Below are 14,391 nucleotides of genomic sequence, written 5' to 3'. Positions count from 1 at the left end.
ACTGGCATTTGATTGGAGAATAGTTGCAGCAAGTTCATGGAATCAGCTTAATTAGCTGGTTTTTCCAGCAAAAGTTCCCAAAGGGCTTCTTTCTTTCTTTCTTTAGTAAACGTGAGAGCTGCCGGTCAACAGAGCAAAATTCTGCACCTGGCTGCTGTGAAAGCAACATGCAAACATGTTTGTATGTGCAGCAAATAAGGCCTGCATACTACAATGCGTTTCACTTATTGAACAGGTGGAGGGGAGACGAGATTATGCATAGGTTTTGTATAGGGAAGGCATGGCCTTAAGGCTAAGTGTCTAACAGACACCTTCTGTGAAGAGCACCCCGCACTGTGCAGTCTGAAATCAGTGTTTGAAGAGTGTGTAGGGCTGACCGTAAGGGCTGAAAAGCCAAATGCTTGTACATGTCTTCGCTTTTTGTGCTAACAGACTTTCCTCTTGACAGAAACGCCACCGCCAGGATATATCAGTGAAGATGGAGAAACAAGCGACCAACAGTTGAACCAAAGCATGGATACAGGTAAAGCTTTTTAATCTTTTCATCATCTGTTCAAAGGTGAGATTTTGAGATGGGATCTTCTGACACAGCGAGATGAGCTGACTCCACCACTTCATCCAAAATCATGCGGGCCGTGGTCCCCTTGTATAAGACAGTTGCATGGTTTTAAGCTCTTGTTTCTAAAACTTGAGGCGATGGACAGGCATTCATCCTGAAAAGCATGACTTGCAGGCTGAGCCGGGTTAGCTGCAGCCATAGAAGTTTGCTTACACCCCACGCCCCCCAGTTTGGAATCTAGGACTTCTGGTTTTCTGCATATAAAATAAATGACGTTTACATAAGCTAAATGATGATCCAGGTGTAGCTTTGTCTGTGTTCTGTCATGAATATTTCCCATGTTTGTGGGCTTTGCTAGTTGCCCCTGCCACCATCTATCCCCACCACCACACCTCCCCCTTTTCTGGGCTTTTCTGGTTGTTCCTGCCACCTTCCCCCCACTACACGTCAGGGTGTTTTTAAGCCTTCCTCAGACTCATCGGGTTTTGGCTACAGCCAAAGCTGGGGACTTTGACTGTATTGTCTCAGTACTCCTGCTGGGACCAAAGCCAGACGTTCCTGGCTGGAGGGTCTTGTCCCTCTGCCCAGGGTCAGACCCATTGCCATGTTTGAGGCTGGGAAGGAATTTTGCCCCATGGTCTGTTTGGCACTGAATAAGGATAACTGCCTGTTTTAGTCTGGAGTGCCATGTCTGAAGTGTTTGTAGTAAGTTCAAGAATAACATTTGAAAATAATGCTAAGCCCTGGTGAGGCATGGCCTTCTGTAATTTGTCATTCTTGCTTTAAAATAATAATCTGTGCACTGCTTCTACAGGATCTCCAGCAGAGCTGTCTCCCAGCACTCTCTCCCCAGTTAATCATAGCCTGGGTAAGCTGCAAATACTTAAGTACTTGCTGTATTGTGTGTTGTATGTTTATCATTATAAAGTCCATCTCTTTCTTGCTTTCACTTCAAAAAATATAGACTGCAATCAAGAGGGAAGCAGAATCATGGCTGGATCTCGAACGGTAACTAAAGTCAGACTTCTTGGGAAGGAAATTTAATTATACATTTAATAATGAATTCCATAATAACTGTCTTTTCTTGTAACTACCTTGACCCTTAATCAAGGGATAGAGTTGCTGGAGTAGGAATAGGCAGGAACTGTAGTAGTAAGGGTTAACTCCCTTACTAAAGAGTGACGTCATCCACAGGAAGTTGTCAGTCAACGATTTTGGGCTGAAGGTTAGTTGTTACAATAAAGGCTTATTGAGAACACAGAGTCTCCCTGCTTCTTTCAAAAACCCAGAATAACACATGGTGTCATAAGCGGAGAATCCTGCCACCAACAGGAAATTGAACAGGTGATTCCCAACTGATGGATCTGACTAGCAGCAGCTGAATACACCGCAGAGAAGGGCTGGGCACTTCTACCTGCAGCAGAGCCCAGAACAGCAATGAGGCTGGCTACAGAGACCATGCAGGCACTCTGAAAGTTGCACCACCAGAACAATTTGATTTCCAATCCCCTGGAATGTGGCCTCAGTGGATCAGGTGTTTTAATCGCTTCAGGGAGGTGTCAGGTCTGGACAAACATCCGGAAGCTTGTCAAATGAGTACTCTTACCTACTCTATGAGAGATCAGGCGGATGAAATTCTGCTGTCACTCCACCACCAGAGTCTGTAAAGTCACAAAACAGGATGCAGAGGATTGCACAGTACTTCTAGATGAAGTTACAGGGTCATCATCAGTTACAGGGTCATCATCAGATCCAGGAGTCTGGATGACAGAAATTGAGCTCAATGGACAGCCAATGCCATTTAAAATAGATATAGGAACAGCAGTCTCAGCTATCTCCGTTTCTTACTACAGCCCACATAGGGATGGGATTCTCCTTACCCCTACTAAACAGTTATGGGGACCAGGAGACACTACCCTCAAAGTACTGGGGTCCTTTAATGCAAAGACGACACTGAAGCAGAGATGTATAGACTAGGAAGTTTGTGACTGGTAACCTTACTTTGCCTTTACTTAGGTTACCGGCTATACAGGCACTGCAACTTGTCCATTGACTAGATGAAATAGCAGACCAGAAATCCTTTGAGCAGTACTATGGAACCAAATACCCATCACTTTTTTTCTGGCCTGGAAAAAAAAGTCAAGTGAATATCGGATATGCCTAAAAGCTGATGTCAGTCCATATGCATTAACTACTCCAAGATGGGTACCACTGCTACTAATGGACAAAGTTGAAGAAGAGCTAACATGTATGGAAGAAATGCGAGTCATTACAAAGATTGAAGAACCTACCCCTTGGTGTTCTGGGGTGGTGGTTGTGCCAAAACCCGATGGTAAGATTAGGATATGTGTTGACCTCACATAGCTGAACAAGTACGTGGGCTGAGAAGGACAGACATATTCTTCCTTCTGTGGAACACCGCTTGGCTCAATTTGCAGGAGTCAAAGTTTTTGCAAAATTGCGTGCTCGGGCAGGGTTCTGGCATATTCCTCTAGTCACTGGAGCATCCAAGCTAACAACTTTTATTACCCCATTTGGACACTACCGGTTTAAATGGCTACCTTTTGGAATCTCATCAGCTCCTGAATTCTTTCAGTTTCAGATGTGACAGGTATTGGATGGCCTAGAAGGAGTTCTTTACCATGCCAATGATATTTTGATTTCTGGGACCACCAAGGCACAACACTGTGCAAGAGTGGATGAGATGCTCAGAAAACTCCAAGAAGCTGGAGTTACATTTAATGAAAAGTGCACCTTTGCTACTTTACAACTCATGTTTCTGGGGCATTGGATTACACCGCATGGGATCCAGCCAGATCCATAGAAAGTTGCAGGCGTCAAGGGGTTCCCAGAACTAGTCAGATTTTTAGGCATGGCCACATACTTGGGCTGTTTTGTGCCAAACTTGGCAACAATAACAAAGCCTTTAAGACGCCTCTTAAGTGACAAAACATACGGCTCTGGGGACGACTACAGCAATCTGCCTTCAATGAGATCAGATCTATACTCAGTTCACCCAGATGAACTGGCCCAATACAGTCCAACACAAGAAACTCGTATTGCAACAGATGCTTCATCATCCGGGATCAGAGAAGTGTTAAAACAATGTCAGGAAGTTGGCCACTGGGCCCCTATTGCTTTTGTGTCAAGAGCACTTTCTCCACCTGAAACTTGATATGCACAAATAGAAAAAGAAGCACTAGCAGTTACTGGACATGTGAGAGATTCAGAACTTTCCTTTACTTATAAACTGATCACAAGCCACTTGTGTCTCTGTTAGGAGACGAACTTCCACCGAGAATCCAACGATTTTGCCTCAGAATGCTGAAGCTCACTTACAATATAGCACATACCCTGGGAAATTTGTTACAAACAGCTGATATTCTTTCTAGGGCACCATTACAGACTCCACTGTCTCCAAAGGAACTCTGCCAGGAATGAGATATTCCTGTTTACATGGACGTTACTGAGGATGGGATACCCATATCTGCTTCACTACAAATGAGAACTCAGGAAGCTCAAGAAGCTGCTTCCTCTTGCCAATATATAAAGAAATGCTGCTTGGAAGGATGGCCTTATGTAAGATTCAAACTGTGAACTAGAAAAATACCAGCAAGAGAGACTTAATCTCCATGTTGTCAGAGGCTTAGTCATGTTCCACAGCGGAGGTCTGATACCTTCCGCATTATGCCAGGATATCCCAGAGAAGATTCATGATGTTCAGCAGGGCATTACAAAGTGTCAAGCCAGGGCTTGCCAGGCAGTATGGTGGCCCTTCATCTGTGATGATGTACACAACTGGGTGGTCAGTTGTAAGGTTTGTGCCCAACCCCGGCCAGTCCATGTGAAGCCATGCTGATTTACCAGATCGTCCATGGCAGATTTTGGGGGCTGACTTATTCACTGGAAGGGTTCTGTTTACCTCATTTTTATGGATTATTCCTGTTACTTAGAGATGGTGATTGTCTGGGACTTTGCCCACAGCAGAGTTATAATGGCATTGAAGAGTATATTTACACTCTATGGCATACCTTCAGTTTTAAGAACTGACAATGGCCCATAATTTTCTGGAGCCATGTTTAAGCAGTTTGCAGCCCAGTATGACTTTCAGTATGTCACCAGCAGTCCACATTTTCCCTGTAGTAATGGAGAAGCAGAACGTGTGGTGCAGACTGCAAAGGATTTGCTTCACAAGAATGAAGATCTCTATAAGGCACTCTTGATCTGTCATTCAACACCACTGGAGCATGAGTGGAGTCCACCCAAGTTGCTTAGAAGTCGTCGACTCCGTACAACCCTCCCAATTATGAGCAATGACAAGTGCCAAAACTTGTCAATCCACAGGTGTTTCATGAGAGAGACAAACAGATGAAGGACTGCCAGAAACAGAACTATGACACCAGCATGCTTCAAGGCATGTTATCTGCTCTTGCCCCTGAGCAGGAAGTTTGGATCCCAGAGCCAGGGGTCCAAGGCACCATCCAGGCTAGGGCAGATACCCATCATTCATACTGGGTGGAGACGGCTAGTGGTCTTCTCCATAGGAATCGGGAACATCTCTGCCAAATCCCACCTGTTTACCACACTAGGTCTGGATGCACCTCGTTTCCACCAAAGGGATTAGACTTGTGAATTAGTTGGGTCTAAACAAATAATTACCAGTGCTTTTGCTTTGTTTAGGTTCACTTTGTAACTAAGTGTGTAGCAAGTTAACCCCTGAGAGAGGGGGATGTAGTAAGGGCTCACTCCTTTACTAAAGAGTGATGTCATCCACAGGAAGTGGTCAGTTGACCATTTTGGGTCTGGGGTTAGTTTTTACAATGAGTCTTAATGAGAACACAGTCTCTCTGCTCCTTCTAAAAACCCAGAATAACTTGGGAACCATGGCATGAGCTTGTAGGGAGTTTTGACCTTTACAGGACCACTTACAGTCTGGAAGGGCATGTTGAGCAAATACTAGCATGCAGTCTGCTTCATCCTTTTATCTGGGCTTTGAGGCAGAAGTGGCGTTCAGAGGCGGGGTTTCCTGTGGGATGTGGCATGACCCAGTTGCTTCATCCTGAGGGTGTGGTTATGCAAATACGTGCTCCTCCCAGAAAGAGCTCTGAAGGGGAAATATGAACGAAAATACCAAATTATAAGAGGGAATTGGAAGTAGGGAGAACCAAGGGACTGCTCTTTTCATGTCAGCACATATCGTCCTAGTTTGTCTGGGACTTTGCCCATCAAGAAGCAGTTTCTTTTTCCTTTCTTTTGTTTTAATATAGCCCAAAGCTTCCAGTTTGATAAATTGCAGAAGGGCAACATTGGGGTTTCCCTAAAACACCCATTTTTTTGACCTCACAGAATTCAAAGCTAATACAGGGCTGTCCCAACTTCTTTGTGGCTGGGGACCACATATCACATGGGCAGGAAGTGGAAGCTGGAGGACGGAGGAGAGCCCATTGATGGCAGCTGCTGTAGCCTGAGCTCTAGGAGGAGCAGTAGCCAGATGGGAGCCTGTGGGCTGCAAATTAAGCCCTAATGGACTGCGTGAGCAGTTGCTTGAGCAGATAAAATTTTACTTTGTCCTTTATTTGCAGCAGCATGTTCAAGGCTAGAGTGAATAATGGGCCAGTGAGGGAGGGTGTCCCTCCCCTTGTCTGTAACATTAGGTTCAGTTTTGCTTATCTGTCTCAAGGGATATAGTAAAATTACAGGGTCTAGAGAAAGTGGAGAATGATGATAGTCATGGAAAAACTGGAACCATTGTTCTTTGAAACTGCAAATATAATGATAAAGTATGCAAATGTATACTTTTACCTTCTTTTAAACCTGTCTATTAACCCCAGTGAAATATGCGGTTGAAGACAATGGCTGTAAGATGGGTGGGTACTTTTGCACCATCTATGTTTGGTCATAGAGATTGCCACTAGACCAAGAACCTAAAAGGATTAATGAGGTATTATCCATTTATAAGGGTAATGAGAATATTCAGAACTGTTGAAACAAATGCATCTTTAAAAAAAATAGGCCTAAAAATTAATGTTTTGGGGCATGTGCTAACTTTATTACACATTGTAGGTTCACAAAGAGGGACCTATTTTCTGTTGACAAGCTCCTGCATAACTTTACTACTATAGAATTTTCTTGTACACTTTTTTGTGAAGCTTGTGTTACTTATCTACTCGCCTGTCACTGGGTGATTAGGTAGACAGCTTACCCAATCCAGTGTGGTGGTTCTTCTGTTGCTACTGAGAAGAAAATCTTGCAAATCCTTTGGAAACCACAGTTTCATGGAAGTTGTGTACTTAGCAGTCTCCCTTGAAGTAGCCAGTTCCCCATGAAAAAGCGTGGGGAGCTGGCTATGTTAAAAAAAACAGCAAAGAGTTGGCAAAAATCTGTCTCCTAGAAGGGAAGGCAGAGGGGGAAGGGAGACTGGCCATCTCCTGAAGTGGGGGGGGGAAGAGAGAGGGGCAGGAAAAGTTCTTGTCTCTGTCTCTTGAAGAGGAGAGGGGGAACATGGAAAAGCCCAGCCAAAACTGTTTAACTCAGTAATTATTGCCCTCTGCCCTTTGAGGAGGGTGATAATTACTGAATTAACAAGCCAGGCAGCTCCAGCTAGGGTAGGAGTGGGCAATTATTTGGGCCCAAGGGCCCCATAGGAAGTTTTGATCAGCTGTCGTGGCCCAGGTCAGCACCGCCACCCCTCTCCCCCCAAACTCAACAAAATTCCCTATGAGTCTGTATGTGGGTGGGAGCAGTGTTCAGGAGTGAAACGGGAGAGGCTGGGATCATAAGTCCCTGCCCTTTTAGGGAGGGAGGGGAGGGAGGGCAGGGCTGGCTGGGTCCCAGGAGCCTGTTCAGAATGGAGGGAGCTAGAGGTGCATGCGGTGCACCCAGTGCATCTCTGCTGCATGCACCCCTGGCTCCCTCCACTCTGAACAGGCTCCTGCACTGCACCACTCAGCATGGGGCTGAACGCTGCCCACTCGCACTAGGTTGGCCCACGCTGCACTCCCACCAGTGCTCGCAGCGTGGTCAGGTGCTGTTCTGCACCCCCAGTCTCCAGTGCTAGGATCTGGAGCTCCACATGTCTGCCAGGAGCCACACACTGAGTGGGGCAAGAACAAAAGGAGGAGCTGCTGCTGGAGGTAGGGGGCTGCAGCTGCCCTGGGAACAGCCTGCCGGAAGCTGCTCCTGCTCTTGCACATGGGGCTCTGGCTCCAGCTCCCAGGAAGGCAGCCAGGAGCTGAAGCTGAAGCCCTGGCACTAGTGCAAGAGCCCCACTGAAGCTGCTTGCCTGCCTGCCCGGAAAGACGTGGTGCAGCAGGAGCAGCTTCTGGCAGGCTGTTCTCAGTGCAGCTGCAACCAGCCAGGTGCTGCTGTTCTCCTTGCACCTCCAGCAGCAGCTCCACCTCTCACTCTTGCCCCACCACACTGCTGCTCCTGGCAGGCACATGGGACTCCAGCTCCATATCCCAGCCACCTTCCAGCAGAAGGGAACCCAGAGCTGAAGTCAGAGCCTCATGCACTGGGGTAGGAGCCGCCCACCTGCAGCTGCTCACCCAGCACAGTATAGCGGGGCAGGGAGAAAAAAGCAGGAACTGCTGCTGCAGGCAGAGGGCATAGAGCAACACTTGGCTGCACCCATACCGGGATCTGCACAGCTTCTGCTGGGGCTCTGGCCAGGGTGAGTGGGCAAGGCACGGCCCAATGTGGAGTGCTGCACGAAGAGCTGCAGGCCAGATCTAGTCACTTGGCAAGTTGGATCCAACCCACAGGCTGTATTTTGCCCACCCCTGAGGTAGGGCTTTCAGTCTGTGGCTGGGAGCGGTAGGACTTGCAGTGCCCCTCAGCCAGTCAGACGTGTCGGTGGGGCCCCACTTTGCTCCGTCTTAAAAATGGTGGCCCTGGCCATGATATGTCCATGAAATCAGGGACTCCGGCTGTGTTACAACTGCAATTGGCTGCCAGGGCCCGTGAATTTGGTAGGTCCCTATTCATGAACCATTGCCAGTCTCAGTTATTCTGCATTAATACATGTCTCTTTGTAGCACTGGATGCTTTATCATAGGAATTTTCTATTTCTTTTTCTAGATTTGCAGCCAGTTACTTATTCGGAGCCTGCGTTCTGGTGTTCAATAGCATATTACGAATTGAATCAGAGAGTAGGAGAAACCTTCCATGCGTCACAGCCTTCACTGACTGTAGATGGTTTTACAGACCCATCAAATTCAGAAAGATTCTGTCTAGGCCTGCTCTCAAATGTTAACAGAAATGCCACAGTGGAAATGACAAGACGACACATAGGTATAGTCTTATAATTATTTCTTTAAAGTAATGGCACTTAACTGAAATGATGTGGGTGACTTCAAATTTTGAGTTCTGTATCGCTTAATTTGAGCATAGCTGGAAAATATAAAATGAGAGCAGTAGGTCAATCCAGTGATGTTTTTAGAAAAATACTAAAATATGGAATTGTGTTTTATTGCTTTTTTTGTAATGTGACCTGGAGAGCCACTGTTCCAGAAAATGTGGAATTGCCATGGCTAGTTCAACTGCACTAATTTGACAAGAATATGAAATTTTTCTTTGGAACAATTATTGGCATGTGCAGCATTCCTCCAATACATCATCCTGGCAGTAACTTTTTACTAGAAGGGTGATGGTGGGGAGGGAAAACTGGGGGGAAAAATTAACTTTTTGGAGGACTTTAAAAGTATCAGAAATTTTTCCACTGTTTTTTTTTTCTTTTTATTGAAACCTCTTCTGTGTTGAAACATTCAAAACATTTTTAAAAACCAGCTTTATATTGTAAAACTTCAGAGCTTGAGAACTCTGTATAATTAAACTGTTCAATCAAAATGGTAAATGTGGAAAAAAACCCTTTAAAGAGAGTTATTAGAAATAGTTTGCCTATGGAAACTGTTTGTGGCTCTTACTTCCGCAAGCATAATATATTTAAGTGAAGTTCTTTGAATTTGTGTGAACAGAAATGAATGGTTTTGTAGCAAGAGCCAAGGCAAGTGCTGGGACACTGGTGTAGGGCAGGGGTGAAGGAGAGTTTGTAGCTGGTTGTTTCTTGGGTAATGGGGATGTGCAATGCTAGTGAAGAAACCAACCTGTGCTCCTTTTCTTGGGACGTATGTTACCTTATATTCAACAGTAGTATTTACACCAGTACAACATTCAGCAATAAAATTTAATCTGCTGCTCATTTCAATTCCAAGGCTGACTTCAAGTGGAGAAGTACTTCAGGAATTGACAAGACCTTTGATTTTGATTTCTTGGTCTCAAGCCATTAAGTCACAGAATTTTCTTTTATTCATAACAGATATTGTATAGCATTGCTCTCTGATCCAACACGTTCTTGGAGATGAATTCTGCTTGGCCACACTCTGCTCTACCTACAAGTCATGGTGCTATAGATAGAAAACCAGTCAACTTTGTAGTGCTAGCTAAGAACTTGATTCTTAGTGAAATAAAGAAGTTTTGGGGTTTTTTTTTTTTACATCCAGCACTTCGAGTCACTTTGTAACCAAACTTCTGTGAATTTTGTTTCAGGAAGGGGCGTGCGTCTGTATTACATTGGCGGGGAAGTTTTTGCTGAGTGCTTAAGCGATAGCGCAATCTTTGTTCAGAGCCCCAATTGCAATCAAAGATATGGCTGGCATCCTGCAACTGTGTGCAAAATCCCACCAGGTAAGAGAGCTGTGCAGGTCGTGTTAATCGAGAAATCCTGTAAACTTAAGCCTGTGTTGCATCCCTGGTAACTTCTAGCAGGGCCTCTTCACCTTTCAAACTTCTTTGTAACAGTTGCAAGTAAACAGAAGCTGCATATCCTTAGACTTCTCTTTCTTTTCATAGGATGCAACCTGAAGATCTTTAACAACCAGGAATTTGCTGCTCTTCTGGCTCAGTCTGTGAATCAGGGTTTTGAAGCAGTGTATCAGCTAACTAGAATGTGTACCATAAGAATGAGCTTTGTTAAAGGATGGGGGGCTGAATACAGGTATGAAATCCTATTTTTCACCCTGAAAATTTAGGTTGAATGAGTTTCCTTTCCTTTCCTCTGTTCCACAGTGCACTACTCTTGTCCAGCTTGAAAGGCATGTGATTCTGAGTTCAATGTTACAAATATGCTCTTGTGGTAGATAAAATGAGATTACTCATATCCCTTCATGAGATTCCTAATATCCTTGTGGATCAGTATGCTAATGTGGGGGTTGGCACCCTACAGCCGGGTGGCCAGACTCAGCTCATCAATAGACTGGATCTTGCATGCAGCAAATCAAGGGATCCAGCACACCCAAGTGTGGGGGAGGTTTGGTCCGAGTTCCTGCCACATTCACTTTATTCTCTGCTGCAGCAGGGGAGGCATCTGTAGGGTCCCAGTGTCTGCCTTTTCCTTTCTGTTCCCTTCACAGCTGATTGCCAGGAGATGTGGCCTATGGCAGGGGCTTGGTTGCAAGCAGCAGCCTGTGGCAGCAAAAGGTTTCCAACCCCTGTAACTAGTGTGTTTGGAAATTACCTGGTGTGCTAATGGTAGGGTGCTTTTTGTATGTAGAGTTTCCTGCTTCAGTCATCAGATCTTGCTGGTTGCTTTAAAATCGCTCAGGCTTCCATCTGGTGGTTCTGAATCCTGTGCTATATGTACTTGCCTTTTGTGAAACATACACAAAGTCATTGCATCTCAGTGCTGCTCTGTAGGGAGTATAATGAGCTGCTCAGGATGCTGTGTTAAAAATTGGAGTGACTTTCAGTTAAGTGCATTATGCAGAATAAAACAGCTGGAGCACACACGTTTGGGGGTTGGGAAATACTTTGGAACTCATAGTGGAAAAAGAATGCAGGAATTATGATACAACTGTGTTTTTGTACAGTAAAACTGCTACAAACAGTTTTGTGAGTGGAAAGAGTTGTTCTCCATCTATTTGAATTTATCCATTCCATATTGGATATCCAATCATCCATTCCAAGTATTAACACAAATTAAAATTTCTAGTTTTAGAAGAAAGCACTGTTTACAAAGTCTAGGAAGGGAATTCAAAAAGGTCAGTATCTGACTGACTAAGTAAGCAGTCAAAAAGGAAAATTACTTTTAGCTATAGAGAAGGGGTTGTGTGGTTATTTAAAAAAAAAAAGTCTCCATGTCTCCCATAGTTGCCAACTGAAAGAATAAGGAGTTAACATGAGCACATCTCTGCAATGTGCAATTATCTTTTAAAGTGGAGTTTTTCCAGATTTCAAGTTTTTTGGTTTTTTTAATGTTGCATAGGTTCCATTATAGGCTCTACTTCTTGCCTCCTTTATCAGCACATAAAGTGCATCTGTTTTTTAAACCCAAATTTCAAGTTGCAGGGTTGGGTGGTTGTTGGATAAATTAGGCCAATTTTGTGAAAATGTAACTTAAATGTGGAATTTTAGTAGTAGAATAAGCTGATTAATTCTTTTTGTCAGAAAGAAGTACATGAGAAAACTAGCAGCAGCTTAAGGAGCTAGGGGGTTGCATCAAAAGGAATATGCATTGATTTGCACAAAATGAAAAATATTAGGGCTGCCAGACCAGTCAATTGACTGCTTAAATACTGTCAGTTGACTCTGTATTTTTTTGACCAGTCAAAGATTATAGCAGTTTCTTAGGGAGTGAATGTTTTGCAGTTTTCTTGACAGAAATAAGATTTTTCTATTTTTTTGGACACATTTCTTAATGGAAAATGTATGCTTTTTTCTGTGTAGTATTTGGCTGTATTGGCAATTTTTGTTTACAATTTTTGACTGATATTTGACTGGTCAATTGACCAAACTTTATTTGACCTATCAAATACTCAACCCTATAAAATATTAAAGTCAGGAGAGAAGAATGAGAAGAGTGAGTTCTGAAGCTTCAGTAAGAAGGAATGTATTAAAGGGAGTACAGTAAAGAAGGATATTTCTGAAGAGGGAAAAAAATGAATTTAAATGGCTGCAGGTCTTCGTAGATCTGGTAGGTTTTGCTAGATGCAATAGAGACATGAATGGGAGAGCACAGTGATTACTGAAATGGAGGTAGGCTACTTTCTTGGCATCTGTGTGTGTTTATACATGTGCTCCAAATGGGTGCAGCGCTGGGATACTCTTTAATTATAGCGGCTCCAAGAGCCAGTCTTATTAAAACACCCGGAGTGTCTCCTATATCAGCTCCCCATCCTTAAAAATGGCAGCTGGGGTGCTTTAACTAAAATTTATTTGTGCTTTAGTTAAAGCAACCCTTCTGTCATTTTTAAGCATGGGGACACTGATACATGAGATGCTGAAGTAATTGTCATGCTCCAGCAGACTGGATTAACTAAGCCTGCTCCAACGTGCTGTAATTGCAGCACGTTGGAGCAGCCTCACTGCTCTTGTGTAGGTGCCTAACATATTTGACAAAATATTGATACTTTTGGGTTACTAATAGGTAATAAACAGGATGAAATGGAATATAAATGAAACATCATTTTGCCTTGAAATGTTTCAGCAAATCCGTCTTACAGTTCGTTAACAAATCAAACCGTTATCAGTTAGTTACAGGCTGATAACTTAAGTACTCGAGTTAAAATTTCTTGTCTTTATCTACCTTTACCAGATATTTGCAATATTTGGAAAGTTACTAAACCAGTAGATGACATCCAGATAGTACAGTTAAAGCAGGAGGACATCGAGACTACAAGAATAATCTTGATTTTATGTGACTTGTCAGCAGTACTTAAATATGAGGCAAGATGCATGAATAGAGTTAATCCTGGTTATGAGGCTGACAAGCCTAATACCCAATCCAACGTTTCTTCTCTAGGAGGTTAAAATTGAACCAGTGCCTGAGTTTAGGTATATTCTAGATTGGTGGTGCCTAACCTTTTTGCTTTGTGGGGCAGATAACTGTTGCAGTGTGGGTCTATGGACTTCATGGCTGGGGCCCAATCAGGTGTATGCTTAATTGAGACTCCCCCAAACTCCATGCTATATGTTGGCTGTGGCCTCATGGGGAATTGAGCTTGCCACCTTAGCCCCAGCCTCTGCACTCTGGCTTGAGTGTTGTCACCCCACCCCTCCAGGCCAAGCTGCTTCACACACTCTGGATTGGGCTCTGCCATCTGCCTCAGGCCAGGCCCAGGTAGGATCAGGCTTCATTGCCCCTTCTTCACCATGCACACAAGATTGGCTCCCTTGCCCTGCCCCAACCCCCATGTAGTCTAGATTGGGCCAAGCCACTCTGCATGCACAGGCTCAGGCCCTGCTGCTCCAGCTCCATACCATCCTTGTGGGACCCTGTTGCCCACCCCTGTGCTTTAGGCCAGATCCCAGGTGCAGAGTCATGTCATCTGGCCCAGGGCTGTCGGAAATTTTAGTGATGAAGGAGAGGTGGCAGTGTTAACCGCCACTGCTCCCTCCACCAAGCATCCAGATCTTTAAGGACCCCTGAGGGCTGCGTCTGGCTTGCAGGCCAGGGATTGAGCATCCCTGGTCTAAATGGTAGCAAATTTATTTACTTTTTGGTAGATTGAACATAAGGTTTCCGCTCGGTACACTTTTATGGATAGAAGATTTATTTAGATTTCAGAAAGCAGCTAAATGATTCTCCTTCTTCAGACTCATAAAGTTAAACAGTTGATACGTTGGACAGATCAAACTAAGAGAACAGTGGTTCAGGTCAGGAAGATGATAGGTGGTGTTTAGTATGGTAAATGGGAGTACCGTGCTGAGGAAACGAGACATTTACATTTAGTTCTCCTCCTAGAAGATTTTGGCCTAGATATGATAATATTTTCCTTGGATTCAGGTGCACAGTATCGATCAAAACTGTCCAGAACCTCCTAATGGAGCATAAACCC

General features: G+C 44.2%; 1 protein-coding gene across 2 annotated transcripts in view; it reads left to right on the top strand.

The window, feature by feature from the left end:
- The window catches only part of SMAD2 (SMAD family member 2), a 71,166-nt gene that overhangs the window by 53,154 nt on the left and 3,621 nt on the right, over positions 1-14,391 (top strand). For both annotated transcript variants that reach the window (XM_090037756.1, XM_090037755.1), the window contains 5 exons: positions 449-523; positions 1,374-1,427; positions 8,639-8,851; positions 10,106-10,243; positions 10,409-10,553. In XM_090037756.1, coding sequence (XP_089893882.1) covers positions 449-523; positions 1,374-1,427; positions 8,639-8,851; positions 10,106-10,243; positions 10,409-10,553 — 625 coding nt within the window. The remainder of the gene's footprint in view (positions 1-448; positions 524-1,373; positions 1,428-8,638; positions 8,852-10,105; positions 10,244-10,408; positions 10,554-14,391) is intronic.

Source organism: Crocodylus siamensis, chromosome 3 (genome assembly GCF_052110815.1).
Source record: "Crocodylus siamensis isolate JL-2025a chromosome 3, ASM5211081v1, whole genome shotgun sequence".
In the NCBI taxonomy this organism is placed as follows: domain Eukaryota; kingdom Metazoa; phylum Chordata; order Crocodylia; family Crocodylidae; genus Crocodylus; species Crocodylus siamensis.
The sequence above is the reverse complement of the archived record's forward strand: the minus strand, read 5'-3'. Positions and strand labels throughout refer to the sequence as shown.